The sequence below is a fragment of the Enoplosus armatus genome, chromosome 11, assembly GCF_043641665.1.
Source record: "Enoplosus armatus isolate fEnoArm2 chromosome 11, fEnoArm2.hap1, whole genome shotgun sequence".
Lineage (NCBI taxonomy): Eukaryota > Metazoa > Chordata > Actinopteri > Centrarchiformes > Enoplosidae > Enoplosus > Enoplosus armatus.
Genome location: NC_092190.1, coordinates 22926702 through 22954453, shown reverse-complemented (window position 1 = coordinate 22954453; position 27752 = coordinate 22926702). Strand labels below are relative to the sequence as shown.

Here is a 27752-nt window from a genome sequence, read left to right as displayed (position 1 = left end):
CATATGCGTGTAATGTTTGGGTGTCTGGATACGTTTGGCCCCCAGTACTTCGCGGTAACAGCGAATGGTGGGTTGAATGAGGTAATGTTGCCGAACCACACACGAGCAACCAGTGATGAGAGGTAAAAATGCAGGGAAATGAACATTCAAATACAAAATGACAAGACAGTTGAATCAAGCCTCTCAATGAAATCCCCCCCACCAAAACACACATCCCCCATCTCTGACGGCTTCAAATGCTCAGCTTGACAACCCGCTGCTGCCAGTGGAAACACAGGGTGTGTGTGTGTGTGGGGGGGGGCTGAGGGGTTGAACTTCATTAGCTTTTTTTACTCCAGTTCCAAACTGCTCGATTATATGCTGACTTGGGCTTCTTCCCTTCAAATAACCCCAGGCTTTTATTGTGACAAGACTATCTACCAGGAAGGAATGCTTAAACAGCCTCTATATGGGGTAACCTCGAGGGCCTTTGTTCTGGGGAGTGAAAAACAAAATAAAACCTGCGTGTCTTGAAGATACGGGCCAGATATGGGCCCGATTCACTGGACTATGACCTCCTTGGTGCCATGACGTGTGAACTACGTTTCCCTCATCAGTGCAATCGTGTCGTTGAAACAATAAATAACGAGAGTTGTTTGTGTATACATGTGTCTGTGTGTGTGTCTGTGTGTGTGTGTGTGTGTGGGCACAGGTATTACTAATGTTGTGGGGACATCAATCTCTTCACACAGTCCTCATAATGTAAATCATAACATTTTAGTCTCAAGACTTGGTTTAAGGTTAGGTTTAGGCTTATGGTTAAAATGTGTAATAATAACATATAAACTCTATAATTATGTGTCTTTGAATTGTTAGATTGAAGCCACGAAAAAAGCAACCCATGTCAATAACGTCTCAGCTTGATATAGCACTGTCACGTGATTATTTGATTGATTATACCAGCCTAACCTTTGATAAAACACCCATCCATGTCACACAGATTTGCTTGGTGTCACACACACACACACACATCTCTCTCTGCTTTTTTATTTTTTTAACGTTAGCTGAGCTCCAGCTAGCTCAGAGCCTGACCATCACTAGCTAGTGATGCCAAAACGAAGGAGCGCCTTGACAGAGTCCAGACACTGCTAACACGAAACATAAGCACCCCCCTCCCCCTGTATTTCAACCCCCCCCCCCCTGTGGCCATGACACGTTCATTTTCTTTGTTTCTCTCCGACACAGCTGGCTAACCTTCCCACTGTACCAGACGAGAGTAGGTGTGTTGGGGAGTGAAAGCTAACGCTAGCCACTAGCCTTTCAATGAAACGTCAGTTCCCAGCCAGACAGGCAGCACAAAGAGAAGAAAATGTGACAGGGAGGCGAGGGGGGGCTCCTACATCACTCCGTTTTCTACTTACCATATCCCGCTGCAACGCCGCGGCCGGGTCGAACACACAGCTCGTGTTTCTTGTGTTAAATGTACAGTCCACGGCCTCAAATGTCTTCTGTCTTTCTCTGTCTCTCTCACTCTCCACCCGGAATGCTGCCTGCAGGACAAGAATGGGATCGTCGTGCGCACGCGCAGTCGATGCAGGGATGATGTTGGCACTTGGAAAACTGTCGCATGGCAATGCAAAAAAAAAAAAAGAAAAAAGGCCCTGTCGGTGTGTATCGCGGACTTATAAGTCGACGTGTGGCGACATCTACTGGACAAAGGGGGGGGTGGTTTGTGTGCAATGGTCGTTTCCACAAGCGTCAAGCGTTTACATCATTTTACTCAAACTGATGCATTCAGAGGTGAAGGCGAGGATTTAAAAAGGATCAGGGATACATTTGTAAAATGTAAAAACACAGTTCACACGTACTGTACATCAAGTAGCTAATTCTTTCTCATTTCTATTAAAGTTATGTGTAAAAATAAAAAAAAACAGAGCCCACTGTGTCAGGGACCAGCGCCACTACAACACAACCTAGTTTTCATTAAGTACAACAAGCAGTTTCTAATCTGACGATGATACAGGTCCCAAGCATCACATGCTATTTATGTAAATGACCCATTTTACAGTATCTGCTGAGAAGGACGGTGACTATTCTTTATTATCTATTAATGTGAAGCAAGAATACGCAGGTGTTGGAGCAACAACACCTTCCCTTTGGCTGTGGAAACAAAATGTCACTGGTCTATGCGAGTGTCCCAGTGAATCATGACAGTGCGACAGGAAGGCAGCGTGCACAACACCAGGACCCTGAAACTGAAGCAGCTAGAAGGAATTCTTTATTTTACACCTGTGCTGTTCCTACTGCGACACGTCAAAATGTCTTCTGTACAAACAGGGCCGAGTGTGCTGCAGTGTGTGTGTGTCTTTTTTGGTAGCTTGTCCTTCTGCAAAATAACACATCTTGTGTATTAAAAGGCTATTAAACTGCTCGAGTACATTCTCACATCATTTATTTTCAAAGATCATAGTTTACATAGTACAAATTTAACCACGCTTTTAGACTAGTGTGGTTCTTAAGCAAAACAAATAATGTTGCGGTATAGTGCATCAACACTATAGACCTGTATGGCAAAGGAAACAGCTTACTCCAACACTGAAATGCACATTTGCCATTGTCAAAGCAGTCCAGGCAAAACCGCTGCCCATAAATCAGGCTCATTATGATGGTTTGGGACCATCCATGGCGGCCACTAACGTAATACCCACAATCACAGTGGAGTCTTTCATGGGAGCTTCTTGTAAATGGGTCATCCACATACTGAAAGACACGCTGATTTCTAAACACAGTTCAAAGTCGTTCTGTGACTCTCAAAGCAAATCAAAAGGCCATACATGATCCTGATGTATGCATTTGAACTCTGACAGCCAGAGAACCGAGTCCACAATAAAACGAGGCTGTCACTCCGCCTCTGCGTCCTCTTCAGAGGGCTCCTCGTTCTTTGAGTCATCATCCTCATTGTCGCCATCGTCCTCTTCCTCCGAGGAGCACTCTTCATCTTTCTCGGCAGCTGGCATCTTAATGACGATTTCGTCATCTGCATCGTCGTCGACGACGACCATGGACTTCCTCCGCTCCAGGACAGAGGGGGTGCAGACTGGTGTGGTGTCCTGAAGTGGAAGAGAGGAGCTCATTAGCCGCACATGGTCATTCTGGCACAGAGGGGATGCTGATCTGGATTTAATACGGTATGTTGGTACATGGGTTTTATCACGCAGCCACAGAGAAACACACGCAATAAGCTTTATGCACCACAGTGTTATACGCACGGATATCTGACCCCAGATCACTGGCACACCTGGGGCCATTTTCAGTCTGTGCCAAAGCTAAATATCATAATATCATTAGTGTTGGCCTTACATCACTGCATGTAGACGCATTCATGGAGTCAGACAGCTTTTTCTTCTGGGGCACCTGGGCAACCTGGGAAAGCAAAGAGAGCACTGAAGGTTAACATGATGCCGACAGAAGGAAGTGTGAATGCCAGCAGAGCAGCTCTACGATGCTGTAGACCTATGAAAAGGACGCCAATTAACACAGCTCACTTGATATTTCTAGATTTTGACGACAGGCACTCACGACCTACCGATATTAAATGAGAAAACAACTTTGATACACTACGGCTAGCTGCCACTTAAAGTTACTGTTCCAATCTCACTTACAAATCCGGGGAAGTCGTAGTCGATGCCGTGCGCTGCGAGTCTCTTGCGGAGCTTCGATTCTTTCCGCACGAGTTTGTCTTTCAGTTTGACGAGCTGCTCTGCCGTGTGCTTCTTGTTGTAGCGTGCCACGGCGGGATGCGAGGGCTTTTTAAATTCCTTTTGGGAGCCGACGAACAGCTTCTCGTGCACCTTCTCCGGCGCCACCACGTGACCTGAGAATTGGCAAGAGGCAATGTTGTGCTGAGGAGCTTAAAGCAAGTTACCTAAAAAAAAAATTCAGTTGATACCGATTCTGTAAATCAAATTGCATGTTAGTATCGTGGCACTGACAGGAGCCATTAGATCAGTTTGTGTGTCTCAGCTGACACCCTCCAGTGCAGGAAAACAGGAATCATGCCGATAATTAAACAAACGTGTACGTGAACAATACTCACATTTGATGAGTCTCTCTCCCATGAGGTAATTGTTCATGGTCTCTGCAACAATTTTGGCGACTTCATCACAATCGAACTCTACGAACGCATAGCCTTTGCTTCCACCTGTCTGCAAGTAAAAGATATGAGACAGTGATTGACAGGAAAAAAAAAAGTTATACTGTAGATTCAAATGAATTATTTTTAGTTCTCTTCGTGTGCTTTTGTTGGTACATGGGTTTTATCGCTCTGCCAATAGGTGAGCAGGTGATAAGCTTAACGCACCACAATTATTTAGGCTCAGTTATCTGACTTCAGACCACTGTTGACATCTGAGATCATTTTCAGTCTGAGCCACATCTTCCACCATGTCCGGTCGAACCGATGGGGCTACTGCATCGTCTAAAATCTCATGCAGCAAACTTGAGAAAAATCTAAAAACCTAGCTTAATGCACAGAAACAATGAAGAAAAACATGGAGGTGAACCAGCTCAAAACGATCGTCTTAATTCTTATCAGACTAAAACGACGGCGGGGTTACTCTCCGGTGGAAAGTCATCATCTGTGGTACCTTTTTACTCCTGGACAGCCGCAGCCTCAGGACTTTCCCAAACTGCTCAAAGTACGATTTGAGCTGAGGCTCAAACAGCCCGAGTGGCAGGTGGCCGACATAGATCACTCCAGGGGTCAAGCGGATCCCCTGTAAACAAGAAAAAAAAAAACACCCACAAAGTTAGTTTCAGCATCCTGGTAATGTTCATGCTGGCTCACTGGGACAATAGTTAATAGTGACACCTGCACAAAATGTCTTGAAATTGAAAATTACTTATCGCCTTCCCCTGATATTAATGGCTTAATGATTGACTTTTAAAAAAGGACAAGAAACAACCAAAAGGAGCACATGGACATTACAGTATAATGAAGAGTCCTTATTTTACCAGCTGTATTCTGGTTCATATCGGTGCTGTCACTGTTGAATAATAGTTTAACATTAATGTTGGTGTCACTTCTCTCATGTCACGTATAATAATCTCTAAATGCACAATAATACACCTTGTATCAATAAAGAATTGGGGGGGGGGGGAATAAGTAGTTTTTGCTGAGGAATTTGACACAGCAGCACAGCCTCTGACCGAGCTTTGAATCGCCATTTTTAACTCTCAGATTGTGTCTCCAGAGTCAACGAAGGATGAAGGACAGACCCGAGTCACACTTAAGGCCACGTAACAAAAGTTTGTGACCCTGGCGACCGGAAATAACATGGAGCCACCATTTTAATGAATTAACAGCTGCGCTCCGTGTGGCTAAACACGGTCAACGCGGTCTTTAACAGACAGTTACAGCCAGACTGTTTGACCATGACTACAGAGGAAGAGACGGTTGCATTCAGGGCAGCTGAAATTTCTAATTAAGACACAAAATCCGACGGGCTACGGAATAAAGCGTAACACCAGCTCGCTTTGGTAGACAGAAGATGTTGTTGGATGAACGACGCAGTAGTAGCTCCCTCGTGTAATGTGAAGTCATGTTTCTGTCAGGGCCACATTTTCATCTCGACCCACCTTGCTGGATTTGTTCTTCTTCACCTCCTGCACCTTCTTCTTGAACTCAGACTCTTCTTTGGGGTTCAGAGCCAGCAGCTCTTTGGCCGGCTTGGAGGCCGCTTCTGCTTTGCTTTCAGTCATTTCGACGAAGTAACGATGCGAGACATACGTCGTTAGACTCTCTGCGAACCACGTTGGTCTCTTTATCCGGTTTGTGCCCATGTGGTTGACAACCGACGAAGCGCGGAGGGAGTGTTATCTACAGCCGTGCGCTCCGCACAGCGCCACCTGCAGGCACGGAGGACTCACTCTGTTTTAACAGCCGCAAGTAGCGCAACTACAGTAAACACAGAGAGGTACTGAAGCCCCTTTCTGCCACTTGAAAACCCTACTTCAGTATGTTTCTCGCATTATTAGGTGATAATTACTTATTATCTCCTAATTATGAAACTATCTCGTCATTATTTATTTTCTGTATACTGTATACACCGTAGCTTATTTGCACGATGCACAAATCATGTATATGGCCTCAAGTATTGTAGTTTAATTTCTTCAATTTCTTGTTTTATTTTATTTTAATAGTAAGTATGAATTAATAACATAGAACTATAAGATATTATGTCCTAATTATTAGATAATAGTTGGTAATTATGATGAACAGCACTTATTAATGAGACAAAACATTTTCACGTGGCGGAAATGAGCTTCCATAATAAGATCTACAAATAACTAACACCAGAATACACACGCACACACACATACACAAAGAAAAAAAACAACTCGAGGGGGGGTCACTTTCAGTGATTACTCCTTTTATGGTGGGGAGGGGGGGATGTTACAGTACAGAAGAAGGAAAGGGAAGGAGGAGCAGAAGAGGAGGTGGAGAGAAGAAAAACAAGGGGGTGGAGTGTTTACCAGCAAAATAATGAGGTGAGACAGACATTACATGCAGATCAGCAGTGCACACAGCAACATCAGTGGCTCTGAATCCACGACATGGCAACAAAAATCATCTACTTCACGGTGAACGGGAGACCAGAGCGGGCGGAGTTCCCAGTGGACTGCCCTGCTCAGGATGTCAAAGGTAGGAGCGGAAAACGATGCTGCTGCTTATTCACATTAGAAAAGTATTGTAGGGTATGTGTGGTGTGTCTGGATGCACACACACATCCACAAGTGCCACTACAGTGTTAAAGGCTTCAAATCTGCCTCTGTAATATGATGAAAGAAGTAATACAATGTGAATATCTGATCTGTTATTATAGACTCTACATTTGAATTGCATTCACGGGGGGGGGGGGGGGGGGCAGCTCAACGGCAGACAAATATTCTGACAGCTTTTTTCTGTAAACAACAAGTAAACAACCTTGATAAGTGCATCATTACACAAGCAGAGAATTGCACAAGTGTTTGGGAGGTTGTCTGAGCCGCAGGCAGCGATACAGCTGCCGCTGACAGCTCCTCACTTCACACACCGGCCTCACCTATTCTTTATGTTTGCCTTGTTTCAAGTGGTGAGGAAGGCCAGAAGAGAGAGTCTGATATATAATATCATAGATTCAGTCTGCATGCCTCTGTGGCAGCCTTATATACAAGTTATAAAAATTATGAGAAATCCCTCATTAATCCCTTATTAAGTAATAATGCAGTTATGGATGTTGGTAATCCATTAATAAATGCTTAATAAGTTGTTAAAATGAACTCTGCAGCCCTTTCCCAGAAGGTAAGAGGCTCATACAGTTTTTACTGCTTTGATTATAATAATGGTATATGATTTATAATGCTTTGGTAAATTATTTATTCACTACTAATAACTAACTAAAGCAGTTAGGTACAACTTATAAACCATTTATGAAGGGTACATTATCAACCACACGCCATGGTCTTCCTCAGGGTATTAAAGTGTCGCTCTTTCCAGATCTGTTCCGCTCGGCGGCCGAGGCGGGAGCCCACGACATCCTGAAGCTGTACAACCCCAAAGGCAGCATCATCAACATCTCCCCGGGCCTGGAGCCCAACAGCCCAAACTCCTGCTACAAGCTGGAGGTGGTGGCCGCCGACTGCAACAGTGAGCCGTTAGGTATCTTTGACGGAGCACCGCGGGAGTCACGGTGCTTGGGTTTTATTTAGAAAATAGAAAATAAAGAACAGACCGCTGACAGTCTCCCTCGTGTCTCGTCTCTTCAGGTGCGGAGCTTGCTGGTGCTCTCGGATTTGACCTCTCATCCATGGAGAAAAGGTAGGAACAGGACGCACTTAATGATGTTCTGGAGGGGGGGGTTGTATTATACCAAGAATTTGAGGCTTGGTGCGACGCAGTCCAGGAGGTGCAGACGGATGTCTAATGACTTGGTGCTGATCCCAGACTGCAGGGCCTGGAGAAGAGGATCCTGATCGAGGCCGGCGAGACCCCCGCAGTGGTGTATGAGATGAAGAAACAGGTGGATTCGTTCCGGGAGAAACTGGAGGTACAGACAAACACACCTCCACGGACAGGGGGACTTGTTGGTCTGATCTGCATGTTGTTTTAATCCTCGTCAGAAAAGAATGGGACGATGATAATGCTGTTGGTGAGGATTTGTAACCCCCCCCCTTTCCTTTTCAGAGTGTGGAGCACCTGAGCTGGCTGGGATTGTTCAAAGACCTGTCGGAGGGAACCCACAAGCCCTCCCCGTTCTACCACAAGAGGACTCTGCACAAGACCAGGAAGGAGTGTGAGCACGTGCGGGAGAAGTTCCTCCAAATGAGGCACGTTACGGACTAACATGCCCCCCCCCCCCAGTGTGTCATATCTTTGGATGTGTCGTGGTCATTCATGCTCATGCTGTCGCGTTTGCAGCTCCCTGGAGGTGTCAGACGAGGTGAGGCAGTACTTAAAGACCCCAACCTTCGATAACTGGTGAGTAGGGATGCTTTGCCGTCACCTGCAGCATCAGTGCCCCTGGTGCACCTGACAGCCGTGGTGCGTCCGCGAAGAGGACGGGGGCCGCCGGCCCTTTTCTTCTGACGGACGCGCTCATCTCAATATGAATGGGGGCTCGCAAATCAAAGGAAGGTCCTCACAAAAGGCTTAATCAACACACCATGTTTGAAGTGGGCTTCGTGGGGAGGACGTGAATGCTGCATTCAGTGAGGCCTGGTCCTCTTTTTATTTGTCCAAAAGCTTTTAAAGCCCCCCCCCCCCACACACAGATGATGGCGGTGGATAGATGTGTGGTTAAGCACAGGCTGCAGGGGCGTCACACAGTCAAAGGAAATTACAGGATTCCTTTGAAACGCTGATGAAATGTGCTTTTCTTCTTCTTCTTTTAATAAAGATGATGTGTTAGTCCATTTTTCATCACTTCATGTCAGGCTTTGGACACACACACAATACTTGTGTAATAATAATAATAATAATAATAATAATAATTGTGGTTGTGTGGAAGCTTTTCTAACCCCTAACCCTAACAAACCAGCTAGCTAACTGTGGCATCACTGATCTCATGCTGTTGAGTGAAAAATATACATTTTACAAATGTCTTTAGGTGAGATGCCTTCATTAACCCATTTATTCTTTTTTTTCTCAGCATTAATATCCGTGTCCATTTTCCACTATTTCATCAATCCATGTATTATGTTTTATTGTTTTTTTGTTTTTTTTGGCAAAGAAAAGACCAAAAACTGAAAGACTAAACATGCTGCGTGAAAAGGTGTCATCCAGGATGTTGCACGCTGTTTAAAACAAGTTTAATTATACTCCACCGTAGAGGAGTGGATCCATTAACGATGACTTTAAACGGTATGTTCTTGCAAAAATACAAGCGCTAGTAGGCTTCAAGCACTTTTACTACCCTTGTCAGTGGATTCGTCTGTGCAGTGGAGGAGTAGCCTGTTTGTCCTCCTGTGAGGAGAAAATGATTCACATGCAGTACCTTTTTAAAAGTAGCACAAGTTTGTGCTTCATTTGAATGGAAACCTGACAGGGAGGACAGATGACAGAGGATGGGACAGGCCACAGTGCGAGACACTGTGAAGCTTCCTTCCTTCTGTGTGAGTGATGCAGATGTACTGTAGGTCCACGCGTTCAGGGAATCAAACAGGAGCTGAACTCTGGGTTAACTCCTTGCCTTAAGGAAACGTCAGTGGAGACAGTCACGCACTCCTAATCTCCCATGGCGTTGTGTATTTTGTGTGTGTGTGTGTGTGTGTGTCTGTGCAGGCAGTGGGAGGACGCAGAGATCATGGTGCTCCTGCAGGTCATGTACACCGATTTAGATTTCATAGCGGCGTTCAACATTGAGCCTGAAGTGCTGCAACAGTTCCTGTTTGAAGTCTACCGGAGATACAACAACATCCCCTTCCACAACTTCAAGCACTGCTTCTGCGTGACCCAGATGGTGAGTGCGCATGTGTGTGTGTGTGTGTGTGTGTGTTGGGGTGAAGTTATAACAAATCATGGAGAGCCCAGTTGTGTCTGTAATCATGAAATCGTGCCTTGATGGCTAATTGGTGAAGGACATGTGGCCCTCAGGGTAGAGAGGTGACTCCAATCACTGGACAGCTCTGCATGTTGGGCAGTTACCTCAACACATCCATGAAGGAGGACACTTGATGGTTTGAAGTCTTGCCTTTAACATTGAAAAACAAACAGCTGATGCACAGAGGATTCGTTCTTTAAACCTGCATGAATCAACATGTTTATGACACATATCATATATCCTTTTAAAATAACCTGTTTGTAAAAATGATCTTTTTCGTAAAGCTATACTAATCAATATTTTTATATAAAAATGGATGAAATGAGGATGCCGTAATGTCAAAGGGGATTGCTTGTCCCTTAGCTCCATGGGGCATTTTAGCATCTTTCAGCTCATTTTTTGTTTTTTAGGCACGTAAAATTACTGAGGGAGCCACAGCAGGCAGCTGGTAAAACCCACTGTAGTCTACCTGCTCAGCACCAAACAGCAGTCAGACAAAGTTAGCAACTAGCTGGGGGAACATTTAGCAGCTAAAGAGCCGCATATTTCCCTCAGGAGTTTGTTAAAACGTTAACCGTAACAACTTTATATGTCAGGGTTGTGTTTATGGCTTGTTTCACTGCCCCCAAGTGGACAAAAAAAAGCGTTGCAGCTTTAATCTTTCCATAAGAGTAAATGGCCGCCTTCTTTTTCCAAACGATGTACAAGAGAACATCTCCAATTCCCACTCTGAGCTTCACGGTTTCTCCATCTCTGAGCAGATGTACGGTTTGATCTGGCTGACCGACCTGAGGAGTAAGATGGACAGCATCGACCTGCTGATCATGCTGACCTCTGCGGTCTGCCACGACCTCGACCACACGGGATACAACAACGCCTATCAGGTGGGATGTTCCCTTTACACAGAACTGTGGATAGACTGGAGTTTACATTGAATTTGTTGTAAGAAGGGATCTTTTCACAACTGCTATAGAGTGCTTCAAGGATGACGTATTTTAAGTTAGCGTGGCTCGGATTTAGGATTATTGCAAAAGCAAAAGTTTATGATACTTGTTTTGTTCAGCAGGATAATCTTCACCAGAAGTAAAAAGCGAATGTTTTAAAGGCTATGAACCAACAACACCACGGTCACATTACTTCTATGTCACCACCACTAAACTTTTAAGAGAATAGATATAGAAATATAGACAGACAGATATAGAGTATAAACACTACGAGGCTGTAAAGGTGGACTATTGAGCAGATGACTTTCCGTGTTCGGCATGAAGACGTTTAATGTCCGGGACAACCCCTGTAGTCTCATTTAGCCACCTGTTAGCAACCGCCTTTTTTAAGACACGTAAAAGCTTCAAAATCCACGAGTGGGATATCTACTGGTGTATTTTATGGCTAGACCTCTTCAGCTTGTGTTAACCACAGACCTTATTTCAGGCATCGAACCAAACCTCATTCCTGCAGCACTCTATTGGGCAGGAGGAACAACTACAGCGACCAATAACATTTTGTGTTTATCTTTCAGATAAATGCTCGGACTGAACTTGCTCTTCGCTACAATGACATCTCTCCACTGGAGAACCACCACTGTGCGGTGGCTTTTGAGCTACTGGAGAAGGTAGGGATGATCAGAACTGTCCGTCCGAGCTGCCACGAGACATTGCATTTTAGTTCAGGGATTTGAACTGAACCTGGACAACCTGAACAGGGACTATCTGCCTGTCAGCTCCAATGAACAGACTGATTTCCTTGTTTTTGCAGACAGAGAGCAACATCTTTAGAAACCTGCCCATGGATCAGTACAAACGGATAAGGGAGGGCATCATCAAGTGAGCTCATCTTTCTAATTCTGGCAGCATTTGTTTGTTATTCAGTCGCGACGGCACGACAGCATGTTTTTTTCTTTTATTCTGTCGTAAACTGCAGATGCATTCTGGCCACTGACATGACGAGGCACAACGAGATTCTCAACAAGTTCAAGTCCATCCTGCCAGCGTTCGACTTCACCAACAGGGACCACCGAGATGTGGTGAGACAAATGTTTTCCCATTGATTTCAGATTTCATTTCAAAGGACATATTGGAATAGGGAACCTTTTATTTTCACTCTTATTATTATAAGAGTAAAGAGTATTACAAGTAGTAGCTGTATCCTAAGGAATACAGTTTAGGGATGAAACATATGTTTGTGACCTATGTCTTTTTTTTAGATGACACGAGATTTTGAATTCCAGCTGTTTCCAAATTACCCTGGAGCTTTTTGGCCGGGATTCAGGTCACACAAATCCAATCAAATCAAACTTTATTTGCATGGCGCATACACTCATACAGGCTAGTGCAATTCAAAGTGCTACAAGTTGAGAATAAGACAAGTATGTCAGTAAACAACGAGGCGAATGCCCAGGAGAAGGAATAATAGTAATAAAAGCAATAAAGTAGGTAAAAGACCGTAACAAATAAAATAGATAAGAAGCAATAAAAATCACATTTTAAAACATGAATTCAGTTAAATAAATAGAATATAAATATTGGCCATAAAACATTCTCATGAAAAGCCAGGCCAGAGGGGTAGGATTTACATATGAAGGGATCCCCTCTATGAGCTGCTCTCACATCCGCGGGCAGACATGTAGAAGTATACTGCCGGACTCATCCATGAAATGACAGCTTTTGCATAAAGGCTGCCTCACCACACCGACCTGAGAGGCCGTCCCGGTTCATTTCAAGCAAATGCAAGCATGTCCCCATGTGCAAGACCAGGTAGTCCTTTAAAAGTCAACGCAAAAACCCCTGTAAAGACTTGAAAACGATGTGTGATGTGTCGTCTCCCCTAGGTCCTGCAGCACTTGTATTATAGCAAAATGAAGTTGTGTCTTTGACGTGTAGCTGTCTCCGGTCTGACTTCTTCCTGCTGTGTGTGCAGCTCATGATGATTCTGATCAAAGTGAGCGACATATCCAACGAGGCGCGGCCCATGGAGGTGGCCGAGCCCTGGCTGGACTGTCTCCTGCAGGAATTCTACAACCAGGTAGCTGAGTAACCCGATTGTGCGTAAAGACGTGTCTATTTGGATCTATTTGGTTTATCTAGTTTCAGGTGCAACAAAGTCAATCAAATCAAAAGTCAACACAAGCCAGCCCCCACACATGTAACCATTAATTCCAGCTGTGTCTGTGCACTCAGAGCGATGTGGAGAAGTTAGAGGGTCTCCCGGTCACCCCCTTCATGGATCGGGACAAAGTAACCAAGCCTTCATCTCAGACGGGCTTCATCAGATTTGTCCTTTTGCCTCTCTTCATCGAGCTGGCCAACCTCTTCCCCTGCCTGGAGGTAACTCATTTCCAAAAGATTCACAAGTATCCAGCAAATGCACGACTAACCCTGAGCCGGAGGGCCTCTGGGTTTTGAGTTAATCCTTCCCTCGTCCTGCAGCAACACATTATCAGCCCGGTACGGAAGGCTCTCGATTACTACACAGAGATGGAGAGAGCGCTGGAGAGGGAGAAACAGAACCGGGTTCAGAGCGAGAACGCAGCCAAGAGCAAGGAGGCGGCGGCCGACAGCCCGACGGATGCCGGAGCGGAAGCCTCGAAGCCCGACGCGCAGTGAGCCGAGCAGCGCCTGTCTGAGGCAACTGGTCTTAAAGGTTGCATGACTGTTCATTGATTTAAATGCATGTGAACCGTCTAAATGTGTACTTCTATTTACTGGGCTAAGCACAAGTTGCTGTTCTAAGCAGTTTCTGTTGTAGTTTTGGTGGTATGCAGTTTTATTAAATGTAATGTGACGACATGGAGCCTGACTGGAGAGGTGAATACACATTCTCAACACTGATCTATTTTAAAAGAGTATTTCCAAAATACAGTACAACTAATTATGAAATTCCCAGTGTTGTTTGTTTTGGGAGAAATAAACTATAAATACTGTTTGCTGCTTTGGTTGCACTGAATCAGCAGCAAACATGCAGGTAATAAAGTAGAACAGGTGGTAACATCTACAGCACTGAATGTTCCTGTCATACTTTTGCATTTGTTTTTTTTGTTTTTTTGGTGTGATAAAAGAAAAAGAAGACGTGTCCACGCTTGGTCTCGCATCCCTGGCCGACCCGGGATCAGCCCTCCTGGACAACGCTGGCGATGCACTTTGGTGCAGAGTCACTACTCAGTTTTCACACTACAAAAACTTTTATTCATTTAGTTTTTATTTGGCTGTAACTGCTTTAACTGCTTTAACAGAACGAATGTCTGAACAAACAAGTGTAAGTGACATGTTACAATTCTCCATTATTTGCATTTAGAACTACCCATGTGACTGAATCATGCTGTTTTGAAGATGAGGGAAGTGGGACGGTCAGGGGACGGGGAAAGGAGGGAAAGTCTGAGGGCAATCTAGTGGACCAGCGGAGAGGAGCACTGAAGGGCCTGTGTGGCTGAAGAGGAGGGGCGGGAACACAGACTGTGACACGTGTACACCAGCCCTAGTTGGTGCTATCAATTCTTCTAAAAAAAACTAGCCAACAATGTGTCAGCCGGGAAGATAGCCCAAAAACTTGTGTTCCAGTAGTTCACCCTGAAGCCTGCAGGTGTTAGCCGTGGACCACCAGTCCGCCTCTGCAGCTCCGTGTGGTGAAGAATGAGATTCCTCACAAAGCCAAATAAAGATCTGTTCTATTTTTAGGTCATAAGCCCTTATTATCACCAGCAGAGGAGACCCACCTGACTGACTGAGAGGGAGCCTCTGCAGCAGCCATACTGTGGCAGACAGAGCTGTGTGTGTGTGTGTGTGTGAGAGAGGGGGGGGGGAAGCAAAAGAAGACCAGAAAATCAAGTATTCTTGCTTTTAGCTTGAACACAACGTTGCTGTATTTACTCTTCATGGAGGCGTGGCGAGAAGCAGCTGAATTTGTGCTCTCACTAAGTTAATAAAACTTCAGCGAACGGAGCGCAGAGTTTGTCTGCCCTCATTTAAGTCTGCATTCAAGGATGTAGATTGCACGGTTGGTTTCCAAGTTTCTGGAGTGAAGCCCTGACTGACCTATGACATTTTGGAAAAGCACAGGTGTACCTAATAACATTAACGACGGCTCCGTTCCATTTAAGTGTCCCAGTGAGCCGGGACCAGGACCCTGAAACTGAAGCAGCGTAGACCTAAATATAAGTAAATATAAATAAATAATATATTGACCCCTTAAAATGTCCCGCAGTGATGTCTTCTTAACAGGACAATAAAATGCACGATTTCAATTGGTGCAGTGTTTTGTTTTATCATTGTTTAGTCTCAAATTTGAGTCCTGTGTGCTGTTGCAGTGTGCGTCACCATGGAGACGACCACTGGCTCACACAACAATGTGATACCACCAGCTGGTTAAAACGTAATCAATACTACAAAAGGGGGATGCAAAGATGTGGTTTGGCAACATGGAGGGGAAAGTGTGAAAAGGAACGTGGGAAAAGAGAAAACTGGCCAGAAAGCAAATGAGAGTTGTGTCCCAGTTTAAAAATGATATTACAACCCATGAATTTGAAGTTTTCTAAATTCCTGCAACCTCGGGACCTCCTCCTCCTCCTCCTCCTCCTCCTCCGAGAACGTGGCCCCAAACCCGATTGGACAGAGCGGGGGCCGACGCCTTCTGACCAGCAGCCAATCAGCGGGGTCAGCGCTGGCCGGTTCCGGTACATCCTCTGACACGAGCCACAGAGGGTCTGCCCGCTCGGTCGACCTACCCCCTCACGAGGAGCCGTGGCTGACGTTCAGCAGCAGCAACAACAACAACAACAACAACAACAGAAGGAAGACAAAACTAAAGTAGTCGTACCGGGGACCGCGGGTAGCGACACGAGACGAAAGCACGAGGATGGATCCGCTCGTGGCTGCCATTGACCAGGGCACGAGCTCGACGAGGTTTCTGGTGAGTGACGCGTTAACGTTAAAGTCGGCTAAACGTTAACGTACTCTGCGTTTTCCTTCCCCGTTATTTTACCACACAACTGACAACAAATAACAACAAACAGCAAAGCCTTCGACTGAAGAAAGCCTGTTGCATGTGGAAATAAGAAATAAAGTCAGGTTAGTGAGCTTCAACTTACACGACGAGGGTGACCCTGGTATCTGTGCTGTGTTGTGGCTCCCTGTAAGCTAGCAGCGTTTGTTTTCATTCTCTGAAACTATGAATTCAATACTTTTACTGAGCGAGTTGAATTATACACGTGAAGTGCGCCCCTACTGGTAAACGAGCACATTGCAGAGAGAGAGAGAGGGAGCCACTAGTGTTACAGTATAATACAAAAGATAGTTTTGATATGTTGATATATTGAATATGCTGTAAATATAGTGCGGTACACTCTACATCCATACAAGGTGAGAATAACTATTGTTATCTGTTCTATCGATCGTGAAGTTTGTATTTTTATTCAAGACATATGACACCAAATATGTTCAGTGACGTCTAAGTGTAACCTACAAGTTTGATTAGGAAATGCAGTAAAGCAATGCCTGTTGTGTGCTGGAAAACATGAAATGTCACAATACACTGTTAGAACAACTCTGTGTCTCTTGCGTTAATGTTTACAAACACACGGTGAATTGATTTATTGATTCATATGTGCATTAATAAGAATTTGTGTACGATATTAGGACTTAGCGTGTTATTTAGTGTTTTGCACTCTGTGGTAGAGTGGTTTGGTTTAAAGATAATTTAGTGCGTCAGTTTGGCTCTTTACATCAGGACCTTTGCTCTTTGCTGTTGTCATTGTTATCACAATGGAATAATCACTGAAATGATTATTAAAATGTCAACCACGTTTGCTTTGACGTGTGGAAACCCACCAGATTTGTCCACGTTCCCCTTTTGTTTTCGCCGTCGAGAAAAAATGAATCCTGTTTAGTGATCCATTGCGAATTCAATTGGGCTTCCTCAAGTAGGTCAGCTGGAAGATTTGGACTTTCCAAAGAACAGACTTTTTGTGACATGTGACAGCTATTTTTAATTTGGTTGACAGGGAATCATTGTTTGGATGGTTTCTGATTCAAAACACCAGAAACCTGCTTTTACTTTTTAAATTGGTTGACAGGTCTCTAATACAAGGACATTAACACTAACTATACACAAGTGTTGTCTGTAAGGCATTGGAGGGACGCTTATATTTAAGATCAAAATGATGGACGTCCACAGCAAACAGGTGCCGTAACTTTGCTCTGGACGTGTACCTAATTGGTGACCAGTCCTGTCCAAAGGGCCTTGGACCTGTTTGTCCCTGGCTGACTGCTGATCTGATGACACTTTGTTTCAAGCACAGAAAAGGCCCAGAAGTTAAACTTTAACCTAGAAGGTTGTTTTTTGCAGGTTCATCGTAACGCCCAAATGACGATAAGGGAACGCGTCTCCAGTCTTAGATGACGATGATGTTGAAGCGCTTGTCAATGTTAGAATAAATCCTCAACACAACTGGGCCTTGACTCCTGCATCTTCCAAGCTTTTATTTTGCAGATTCAAATTCATTAACCTTCCCTGACTCCTTATATACATATTTAATAGTGTCATAAAGACAGTCTGGACTTATTCAAGGTGATTTAGCTAGTTTGCATGTCTATATTTCACTTCATCACACACAAATCATCATGATCTAACCCATAGGAGTACCACAAACATATACTTATACTTATTTTTCCACTGTTCACCCCACAAGTGAGTTTTCTCAATTCAGAAACCACCACAGAAAATGTGAGCCCATCATACAACATTTGTTACCTTTTCCAGCTTATTACAGACGTGTAAAGCAATGCCAATACAATGACAACACAAACTTTGATCAAAAAAAAGAACATGGAGTTTAGAGGTTATATTTGTTTTAGGGTATATCTATTAGCTTGTATTGTACATGTGGAGTTTATTGTATATTATTATTATTATTGAGAAAAACCTAAACCAAGAGGGAAACGTGTTGGCGTAAGTATTCTGTGGACACAACTTTGAATATTAGTGGTGCAAATTTTGGACTCAAGTGACATCAGAGGTCCTGCTTTAACTGGCCCAGTCATGTGGTCTGTCCCTTTTCATGACGGGGGGAAGGATGTTCCTGTTTGCTGTCCAACTGCGTGACTTCAGCTGAATGTTCCCCCCCTTCCTTCGGTGCTTGTAGCCTGCGAGTATCTTGTCTGTCTGCCCAGCCTTTGTAGCAGTGAGAGGATCGCGAAGTTGAAAGAGTTCAAGTTGGTGGGAAACTTCTTGTGGGTCACGTGTTCCTTGAGGTTAATGTTTCCCAGTGTGGCATATTGCTGCCTGTGTTGGATTCCTATAACCTAGTGATTTGAGTGTTGTCTGTGGCTGAACTGCAGGGCCTGCGCTGCTGAGTTCACGGGAGGGCAATGCTACGCAGTGGTTTATCCTATTACCTTATTAAAAGAAATGCTGACTTCTCCCTGACTCTGTAGGCTGCCTCATGTTAACCCCCCCCCCGTAATAGGGAGCAATTCTTTATTTGGGACAGGATTAAATCCAGCCAATGATAATCATCTCCTCACTCTCTTCTCTTTTCATCATGTCGCAATTCATCACTGGAATAATGCAACTTCCCGTCACCACTCCAGTCCCGTGCATCCTTCGTTTTCTCTCTCTTCTCGGCCTTTTATGAATTCCTTTTCCCCACAGGTGTTCAATGCAAGAACAGCCGAGCTGATGAGTCACCACCAAGTAGAGATCAGCCAGAGCTTCCCCAAGGAGGGGTGAGTCTCCTTGAACTTTGATAACAGGGCTGCAACTAACTCATTGTTTTCATTATAAATAAATCGGCCCGTTGCTTTTCAGTTCATCGACTGCCAGAAAGTAATGAATAATGAAACAGCCTATTTTATATTATTATTTGCCATGGTGACGTCTTCAAGCGTCTTGCTTTGTCTGACCAACAGGCCAAAACCCACAGAAACAGTCAGTTTATGTGCCACAGTGAAAAGCATCACATCCTCACATTTGAGAAGCTAGACACAGCAGCTGTTTTGCATTTTCTCTTTAATGATTAATTATTAGATTATCAAAATAAATAAAATTCAATACATTTTCTGTCAGTTGATCATTGCAGCTCTATTTTCGCCGTAAGACGATATTCATAGATGCAGACAGATACAGATCCTAAAGAGGGTGGATGGATGTTTACTTATTTTGAGGTTCAGTATTTTAGCTAATTTCTAAACATTCTTTATACTGAAAATCTTTATATACAAAGAAACATTCAGAGATATAGTTTTAAATCCATACTGAATACATGAAAGGAAATGAGTTACAGAGTGTAACAGCTGTGCCTTCCTTTCTCTGAGTTACTGAGGTTACAATTTAACTGCATTTTAGATTCATCTCTTACCTCATTTGACTTGTGTTATAACATAATTGAGTCTAAGGTCCAGCTCTTTTTTTTCCCCCCTCTATTGTACGCCCAAAAGCTGGCTGGCTTGATACATATTCAGATCACTGTCTACTCCACGATGAAGTTGCTGTACAAAGTACCAGAGGCCATATATTTGGCTCAACCTGTGGAAGTCCAGGACAGAAACCTCCTATAATTTCAAATTAGGCACCTTACAATTTAGCAAACTGTAATCTTTGCTGTATGTTTTGTTACACAAACAATAGCTAAGTGTAAATCCTAGATATTCTTGCCTCAATGCACATATCCTGAAGCTTTTAGCCTCCGTTACTCCATCATTTGTGTTTCAATCAGCTGGGTGGAGGAGGACCCCAAGGAGATAATGCAGTCCGTCTACGAGTGCATGGAGAGGACTTGTGAGAAACTCTGCCAGCTCAACATCGACGCCTCCAACGTAAAAGGTGGGACACTTGTCGGTTGTCGGGTGCTGCCCCACGCCTAGCTGTGGGTGGAGACATGTTGAAGTGGGGGGTTTTATTGACATTCACGTCGTTGCTGTTTTCTCAGCGGTCGGGGTGACCAACCAGAGAGAGACGACCCTGGTTTGGGACAAAGAGACCGGAGAGCCACTCTACAACGCCATTGGTGGGTGAATTAAATATCATCTGCCAAATGTTCTTCTTCACACATATTACAGACACACTCTGTAACGTGGTCAAAATATGTAAAAACAAATGAATTATTTGTAGATACACCAGATTCCCTTTGCTGCAACTTCTTTGGTGAGCAAATGAGGAGATTATGTCATCTGGCAAGCAGCACAGAGCATGAGGAGGTTGCGTCAGATTGTAGTGTCCGGTGTCATGTCTGTCCACCACCCACCATCCCACGTGGCAATGATTTCATTGTAGGAGCTGAACACGCGCAGCCACCGCCCACTATGTGCTAATATTACTAGCAAAGAGACGCTTTCATTCTTACCCCCAAGGCCTCCAGTTGCAGCCTGAAAGGGCTTGTTTATATGCATGCTGTTCAGACGGCCCCCTGGTTGCTGTTTAGATGGAATGTGAGGGATGTGTCTGGGGTGGGGGGCCGACTGGGCTGGGCTGGGCTGGGTTGAGTTTCACATAAACCGGTGCCGCTGGTTCCTTGAAGGTTCACAGCTGCAGGCGACGGTCTCTGTTTGATGTTGAGGTGTAAGACCTTGGGAGGTGACTGTTAGTGATGGGTTATTTTCATCAGCTTCAGGTCTCAAAGAATAAAGTGAATAAAATGTATGTTATCTGAGCAGAATTTTAATTTCAATCTCAATAGTAAATCTACGTGGTCTGAAAATTAAATACTACAAGGAAAAAATCTAATAAATCTGAGGGGTCCGAGATTGCTGATCGGACTGTAAACAATGACCGGCATACGGTAGAGGTCTTGGACCAGATATCCGTTATTCTTTATCTGGATATCCGCTGGCTCAGAGGCTAAATCATCAGGCGATAACCGATGGGTTCTGAGATTGATAGACACGCAACCTGTGACAAGAGCTTGCACTTTGAAGTTGCTTTGTTTTTATGGGGTCGCAGGTCAAAAAGGTTATTTTGCGAATGGACTGAAGTAGTGTGGACATTTCTGTCCAGTCCAGGTGTTTTAGGTTCCTATGTGTCAGCTGTCCTCCTCTGCTTTTGTCTGTAGTTTGGCTGGACCTGCGCACGCAGTCAACAGTGGAGCGGCTCATCAACAAAGCTCCGGGACAAAACAAGAACCACCTCAAGGTGAGAGAGACAGACAAGATAGCCCTCAGTTGTTTCTGGCTTTTAGTGTTGAGACTCAGGCTGCAGCGATATGAACAGGACAAAGCTCTGTCATATATGGTGGTCACTGAGTAGTGCTTTACTTTAGATAGAAGTAGAACAAAAGTCTGGGAGTTTCTCTGTTTCTGATACTAAAATAAAACCGTTCATGGTTTTTTTTTACGCTCTAATCTGTTTCCTCTGTTCTCTCTCCAGCACAAGACAGGACTTCCCATCAGTACCTACTTCAGTGCAGTGAAGCTACGGTGGCTGCTGGACAACGTGGACGAAGTGCGGCAGGCAGTGCTGAGCGGGCGCGCCATGTTCGGCACGGTGGACTCCTGGATCATCTGGGTAAGAGCTGCTCGTAGCCTGCAACCAGCCCGCACCAGCCCTGGGTCAGATGGAGCAGAGACTAAAACTAAAGGAAACAGCTGCGCTTTTTATTTACAACGTTTGATGCATACTTAGTCCAGCGCTCTATGTCCTCAGTGCCTGACGGGGGGCAGGAGCGGAGGGGTCCACTGTACCGACGTCTCAAATGCCAGTCGCACCATGCTCTTCAACATTCACACCATGGACTGGGATCCTGAGCTCTGCAGGTAAACACACACACACACACACACAGCTTTGAACACACAGACCTCGAGCATACACGCAGTGGGCTTTGGTGAGAAATACTGAATGTAAACATAACGTGTTTGCAAGAAAAAAAAACCCCACAGGGCCACTTTAAAGACTTTAAATTGATGATGAAGCTGTCCACACGCCAGGCTGTACTGTACATCCATTGGATCTGTTCTGTCCTGTAGCAGCTAACTCCTGCATCCTTGCCTAAGTTGTATCGTGTGTGTGGTTCATTACAAACCTGCTGATTGTTGCTGTGCTGCCTCCAGGTACTTTGACGTCCCAATGGAAATTCTCCCCAAAGTCAGAAGCTCCTCTGAAGTATACGGCTGGATGGTAAGCTCAGTTCACCTCCCGACCTCACTCAGTGAGTGTGTGAGTGTGTGTGAGTGTGTGTGTGTGTGTGTGTGTGTGTGTGTGTGTGTGTGTGTGTTTCTGTGGTACTGTTTGTGTTTTGAGATAGCCCGGATTTGACCTGACCCACATGTATTTTTCACTTTTATTCAAGGACTCCAGAGCTGTAAATGAACTATGATCATAAACTATTCTGGTGAATGGTGTCACAAATGGCTGTATAACTTGATAAGATAAAAGAGCAATTGCAGATAATGTACTGATATCGTCTTCATGTGAAGTAGTAAAGGATTTCCAGCTCAAATGTTGCTGTTTTGAATTTACTTCTGAATTTCCGATTCAGGATTCTTTGTAAATCATGATCTAAAGAATTCATATTGATGAGCTGATATCTGTATTTTCCGCAGCTTTAAGCGCATGGTTATCACATGGTTGCAGAAATGATTGCTGTGCACTATTATTTCACATGCTACAAAGAGTATGTGTTGTTATTTAGTTTCTCTGTTTGTTGATTCTGGATTCATTCATTCAGAGTTACGACAGTTGAATCACATTCCTTATTGCGGTCTCACCCTGATAAATGTCCTGATGCCGTGTTGTTGTCTCACTGGCAGATGCTTTAAACAGATAACTTTTGAATAGACTCAGACGCTGCACTGGCAGATGAGCCCATATCCCATATTGATTTAAAACAGTAATGGCTGACCTTTGTCTTTTAAAGAGCAGTAAGGCTGCCTCTCCCGTGTGTGCTGGAGATCCTCGGCTGCTGCTGTTATCACGCGTCTCTGTTTGTCTATGCTCGTATCTTCCAACATGGTCTTATGTGTTAAACCTGTTTTAGGCAACATGCACCTTGCCCTGCAGTCTAGAGTTCAGCTAGGAAGCTCCGACCCACATCCTCCCAGACATACCGTTTTTAAATGGCAGCTTGTCCATTTGGGAAGAAATACTCCTCACAAACTGCAGCAACCTTTCTGGCAAATAAAATAAATGTCCTCATAAGAAGGCAGACAGGTTCTTTGGCTGTCACTACACTGATTTTTTTGTTTTTGTTTTTTTCAGGGGAAAAATCCCTAATCTTATGTTGAAACTAGATATACATGAGTAAACAAACTTTCTGCAGCGCTGCTGTTTAACCGGCAAGCTGTTAAAGCGATAAGGTAATAACTTCCAGAATAATCAATTCCCTGTTAGGTAATAAAAATGCTCCACCCTGATTGTGATGACTCTTTTCCTGTTTATGCAGTATGTATTACACAACGGGGGATTTATTGCATTAAGCTGGACGTTTGCACAGATAACGTTGGAATTACTGCATGATATTTAGCTTTAGCCCTGAGCAGCATTTCATCATGTTAAAGAAATGAAATCCTATTATGAAGATCTCTGTGACATAAGAAAGCAGTTCTGTTCATCAGCGTTATCTTGTTTGTCATTTATCCCGACTCTAAACTCGTGTGTGTTTCTGTCTTCTCACCAGAAATCCGGCTCTCTTGCAGGAGTGCCGATCTCCGGGGTAAGGACTGTGCGTGTACCTTTGTCAGGATAGTGACGTCTGACGTCCGAGGTTGTCTGCAGGCTGCGGTGTGTGTTACATGTGGCTTTCCTCCAGACATTCGAGGGACACATTTTCCACCAGAGCCCCACAATACTTTGCCCGGGCCAATATTAGCCCGTCGCCTGTCAATGCACACGTCAGCCTACAAGTAACGAGAAACTGATCTGTAGACCTGCAAAGGTCAAATGAATGTAATGTAATATTTACTATTTAGTTTACTTTTAGTCCCGTTCAGTACATATCTTGGTCAAAATTCTTTAACAAGCTCATTTAAGACGTCCTTATCAAAATGTTTAAGTCATTTCAGCTGGTATGTTGTTGCTGGGTTGTTAAATATTGGTATCGGCCTCTAAGACGGTACTGGCCAGCTTGATTTAGTTTGTTTGTGAGACACCGGGTAGTTTTTTTGGGGGGGAGGTTTGTACTCACTTCTATAGTGTGTGTATATAAATGGACCGTCCTGTCCCTTAACGGCGACCTTGTCTCCATCAGTGCCTCGGTGACCAGTCGGCCGCCCTGGTTGGTCAGATGTGCTTCACGGAGGGCCAGGCCAAAAACACGTAAGCCGTCCGCTGTTTGTTGTTTGCACTTAGGAATGGTTCTGTGTCACGTCACGCATTCTGCAGCTGTGTTGTTGAAACAAGACGGCAGCTGAGGTGCCAACAGCACGAGACATTAAGGACAGTTTGGTCATGAGTCGCTAGGTTATGTCACATGCTCATTTGCATGCACATCATAACGTAACTGTTTACATACATACATGATTTATGATAAATTAAGTTGACTCAACCTGCTTTATCATTATTTTCAAGCTGCCATCATCTCATCAATATGTACCAATAATCTACCTCTTATTTCTAAAATGAATGGAGAGGATCCTGACAGCTTTAATCATTTTAGAATGAAACACATAATAAGGCACGTTTCGCTGAATAAAGATGAGAGAGAACATTTTTTATTTATTTTTTAATATTGTAAAATATTTTCCCCCACTTATTTCCTTCATAACCTTTTCAATTGACTTCCAAAGCATATTGGGCATAAATAAGCCCATTCAGACTTCCAGTAATTTGTAAGCGAGCACTCAGGGGTCTCTAGTGTGTCTTACTCTTTTCTCATTCTTGTTATGTAAAGGTACGGGACTGGTTGCTTCCTGCTCAGAAATACAGAGACCAAGGTAAGCATATATATAAATAATATATGAATATTCCCTGGGACTAACGTTTTGAATAACGTCACTCTGTATAATGTTTTGTTAGCCAGTGATGTCAGACCACGGCCTGCTGACCACGGTCGCCTACAAACTGGGAAAAGACGAGCCTGCCTGCTACGCACTCGAGGTGTGTGAGAGCTTTGTTTTGTTCCTACGTTGGCCCCCACGGTGTTCCCTGGTTTGTCGTTTCCCCGAGTCTGGGTCCGATGGTCTTCTCTCTTCCTCCCCAGGGTTCGGTGGCCATCGCAGGGGCAGTGGTACGGTGGCTGAAGGACAACATGGGCATCGTGCAGTCGTCCTCAGAGATCGGTACTTACACTGCAGCATCACACCTAATCTGATGTGAAGACCACAACTCTTCTCTTCTTTCAAATCTGTCTGTAGCAGCTTCATTGCCTTTTTGATTATATAATGAGAAGGAAAAAAAAAACGTCTCACCGTGTCATTTCAGAGAAACTAGCAGCTGCAGCCGGCTCGTCTTACGGCTGTTACTTTGTGCCGGCGTTCTCCGGGCTCTATGCCCCTTACTGGGAGCCCAGCGCGAGAGGGTGAGCCAGTCAGCTGTTAAAACACATGTCTGAACTGTAATCGGCCGTAATTTGACTCTGAAGTGAGGAAAAAAGCGAGACATCTTGTCAGCAATAATGTGATACTTGTTTGATTCAACCAACCGCCTTAACGACGGCGTTACGGTTTGTGTATTTATGTTCATCCGTTTGTTTTCCAGCATCATCTGCGGACTCACTCAGTTCACCAACAGGAGCCACTTGGCCTTTGCTGCCCTCGAGGCCGTCTGCTTTCAGACCAGAGAGGTGAGCAGCGTCTCCTCTCTGCTTCTTATAGTAATTAGAGAAACAACAGGATACACATGATTTTGCCCAAAGGATGATTCGACCTTTCTTCACTTGGTCATGATATTTTCTTGGTTTAAGAGACGTCGCTCTTCTCTTGGTCATGCCGTATTTCCCACAAATGTGGCTATTGTGGCTCTGTGGGTCATGCTGGCTTTGCCCCCGTCATCTCAGCTGTGGAGATTTGGGGAAAACAAGGACTCGCAACAAAACAACCAATATCAGATGGAAGCTGCGGGAGCCTCCTGCAGGGGGAATATAAAATATAAAATATACTGGAATTTTCTATTTTAAATTGATGCAGTGAGAGGTTGAATGTATTCATTTTATAATTTTTTGCATGTAATCCCTTTCAATTGAATGCACCAACGTGATTTCAGCGACTGCAATAGTCACGCTGGGTGTGCAGGAGGTTGTTGTGTTTAAGTGGGTGGCACATTGTGTGTGTGTGTGTGTGTGTGTCAGATCCTTGATGCGATGAACCAGGACAGCGGCATCCCTCTGACGCAGCTGCAGGTGGACGGAGGCATGACGTCCAACAGATTACTGATGCAGCTGCAGGCCGACATCCTCTGCATCCCCGTAGGTAAGAGGACCCTCTCAGCCAATGACTGCGGTCTGGACCCTGGACTTTATACCCTGTCTGTCTTCCTGACTTTTGTCCCATTTTAAAGAAAGAAAAAACGCACTGATGTAAAAAAAAAAGATGTAATTTTTGCATTTCCATAAATTAAGTGATTTCAAGTTTTCATTTGGAGGAAAGGGACAATGTTCCTGATTATTAAACTTTCCATGTATTTGTGTTTGTGCCCGTGTCTTTGTCTCATGTCTGTCCAGTGCGACCCTCCATGTCAGAGACCACCGCTCTGGGTGCAGCCATGGCAGCGGGGGCAGCAGAGGGGGTGGAAGTGTGGAGCCTGAGCCCCGATCACCTCCCGCATGTCACGTGCGAGAAATATGAGCCTAAGATCAACTCTGACGGTGTGTGATGCTCTTCTTAGCTGCTCGATTCTCAAAGCAGGTCCGCAAACACTTTGTCATGACCTTAACATCCACGAGTCGGCAGCAAACAGTGTGTCTGTCCTCTTCACAAACAGAGAGCGAGTTCCGCTTTGCCCGATGGAAGAAAGCCGTCCAGAGAGCCATGAACTGGGAGACCACAGAGCCCTGCTGCAACGGTACACATTAGTCTTGTTTAAGAGCACGTGGGACTGAAGCGAGACGCTGTTTACATGTGTGACACACAGGAATAGTTTTTAATGTGGTCTTTTGTGCCATCATTTGTCCTGAACCTCGAGCGGTGTGAGCTGTGATCCATCTCGGATGCTCTCTCTCTCTCTCTCTCTCTCATTCGCTGACAACAGGTTTAGGGAAGAAGATGAACGGCGCCCCCTGGGGGGTCCCGCCTTCCCCTCCCCCCACCAGAGCCGACCCCTAAGGTCCGACATTTACAGCTGCTGCATGCCACGTGTGACTGTTTGACTTGCTTATGTCACATTTGTAGGCATTACTAAGCATGTGTTGAAGGGTTTGACCGACAGACTTTTCTTATCCAGAGAAAATGTAATTGAACTTGAAGAGGAAGCTCTTGAGCTGTCACCTCCACCAGCTGTGGATGACATCATTGTCGATTGAGTCAGCATGTGTTTGGTTCAAACCTGGAACTAACAGCTTTTCCTGTAGACTTCAACCAGAAAACAAAAGAAAGTTTTATGTGTCAGTCTGTGTGTGTTGTGGTCTCTCTGACAAGAATCTATCCTGACCTCACAGATCACCAGCAGTAATTTCACGGGGAACATGAACGTACGGAGCGAGACTGGAAGAGGAAACGTGATGACGGTGAATGAAGGACTTGACCTCTGCATTCGTTTCGGGTGGTGCGTAGCCTGCTAGATGTAGTATCCTGTGACTGGAAACAGCTGATCGTCAACCTCAAGTGCCAGCTGGTACGAAGAGTG

General features: G+C 44.6%; 3 protein-coding genes and 2 non-coding genes across 5 annotated transcripts; 2 read left to right on the top strand and 3 right to left on the bottom strand.

The window, feature by feature from the left end:
* Nucleotides 1-2414: 2414 nt before the first annotated feature.
* On the bottom strand, nucleotides 2415-5779 carry nifk (nucleolar protein interacting with the FHA domain of MKI67). The gene is made up of 6 exons (XM_070914792.1): nucleotides 5617-5779; nucleotides 4626-4754; nucleotides 4076-4184; nucleotides 3642-3853; nucleotides 3340-3402; nucleotides 2415-3089 (listed from the first exon to the last, which is right to left on the bottom strand). Exons 1-6 carry the CDS (start codon nucleotides 5737-5739, stop codon nucleotides 2880-2882), a joined length of 846 nt encoding a protein of 281 aa, XP_070770893.1. The 5' UTR covers nucleotides 5740-5779; the 3' UTR covers nucleotides 2415-2879.
* On the bottom strand, nucleotides 3168-3298 carry LOC139293328 (small nucleolar RNA ACA64). The gene has a single exon (XR_011597944.1). It is a non-coding gene; the product is annotated as a small nucleolar RNA ACA64 (small nucleolar RNA).
* LOC139293327 (small nucleolar RNA ACA64) lies at nucleotides 4277-4407 on the bottom strand. The gene has a single exon (XR_011597943.1). It is a non-coding gene; the product is annotated as a small nucleolar RNA ACA64 (small nucleolar RNA).
* A 765-nt stretch (nucleotides 5780-6544) lies between the features above and the next one.
* Nucleotides 6545-27232, top strand: LOC139292090 (glycerol kinase 3-like). Its single transcript, XM_070914246.1, has 20 exons — nucleotides 6545-6575; nucleotides 15883-15959; nucleotides 18699-18772; nucleotides 19762-19868; nucleotides 19975-20052; nucleotides 21094-21173; nucleotides 21408-21545; nucleotides 21684-21793; nucleotides 22088-22154; nucleotides 23653-23688; nucleotides 24223-24290; nucleotides 24865-24907; nucleotides 24990-25070; nucleotides 25174-25252; nucleotides 25395-25491; nucleotides 25671-25755; nucleotides 26260-26380; nucleotides 26632-26775; nucleotides 26892-26972; nucleotides 27159-27232. The coding sequence occupies exons 1-20, from the start codon at nucleotides 6545-6547 to the stop codon at nucleotides 27230-27232; spliced, it is 1671 nt and encodes a 556-aa protein (XP_070770347.1).
* Nucleotides 6595-15860, top strand: LOC139292562 (high affinity cGMP-specific 3',5'-cyclic phosphodiesterase 9A). Its single transcript, XM_070914922.1, has 15 exons — nucleotides 6595-6682; nucleotides 7517-7666; nucleotides 7786-7837; nucleotides 7964-8066; nucleotides 8204-8346; nucleotides 8438-8497; nucleotides 9800-9977; nucleotides 10820-10942; nucleotides 11578-11670; nucleotides 11814-11881; nucleotides 11979-12081; nucleotides 12975-13079; nucleotides 13235-13381; nucleotides 13484-13656; nucleotides 15578-15860. The coding sequence occupies exons 1-15, from the start codon at nucleotides 6595-6597 to the stop codon at nucleotides 15858-15860; spliced, it is 1869 nt and encodes a 622-aa protein (XP_070771023.1).
* Nucleotides 27233-27752: the final 520 nt, after the last annotated feature.

Coding starts and splice junctions, on each gene's coding strand:
- nifk (XM_070914792.1), bottom strand. CDS start 5,739: ATGACTGAAAGCAAAGCAGAAGCGGCCTCCAAGCCGGCCAAAGAGCTG. Junction 4,755..5,616: donor AGAAGAACAAATCCAGCAAG/GTGGGTCGAGAT, acceptor TCTTGTTTACAG/GGGATCCGCTTGACCCCTGG. Junction 3,090..3,339: donor ATGCGTCTACATGCAGTGAT/GTAAGGCCAACA, acceptor CTTCCACTTCAG/GACACCACACCAGTCTGCAC.
- LOC139292090 (XM_070914246.1), top strand. CDS start 6,545: ATGCAGATCAGCAGTGCACACAGCAACATCA. Junction 25,071..25,173: donor CTGCCTGCTACGCACTCGAG/GTGTGTGAGAGC, acceptor CTTCCTCCCCAG/GGTTCGGTGGCCATCGCAGG. Junction 25,492..25,670: donor TGGGAGCCCAGCGCGAGAGG/GTGAGCCAGTCA, acceptor TTTGTTTTCCAG/CATCATCTGCGGACTCACTC.
- LOC139292562 (XM_070914922.1), top strand. CDS start 6,595: ATGGCAACAAAAATCATCTACTTCACGGTGAACGGGAGACCAGAGCGG. Junction 8,067..8,203: donor CGTTCCGGGAGAAACTGGAG/GTACAGACAAAC, acceptor TTTCCTTTTCAG/AGTGTGGAGCACCTGAGCTG. Junction 13,657..15,577: donor GCCTCGAAGCCCGACGCGCA/GTGAGCCGAGCA, acceptor ATGAATTTGAAG/TTTTCTAAATTCCTGCAACC.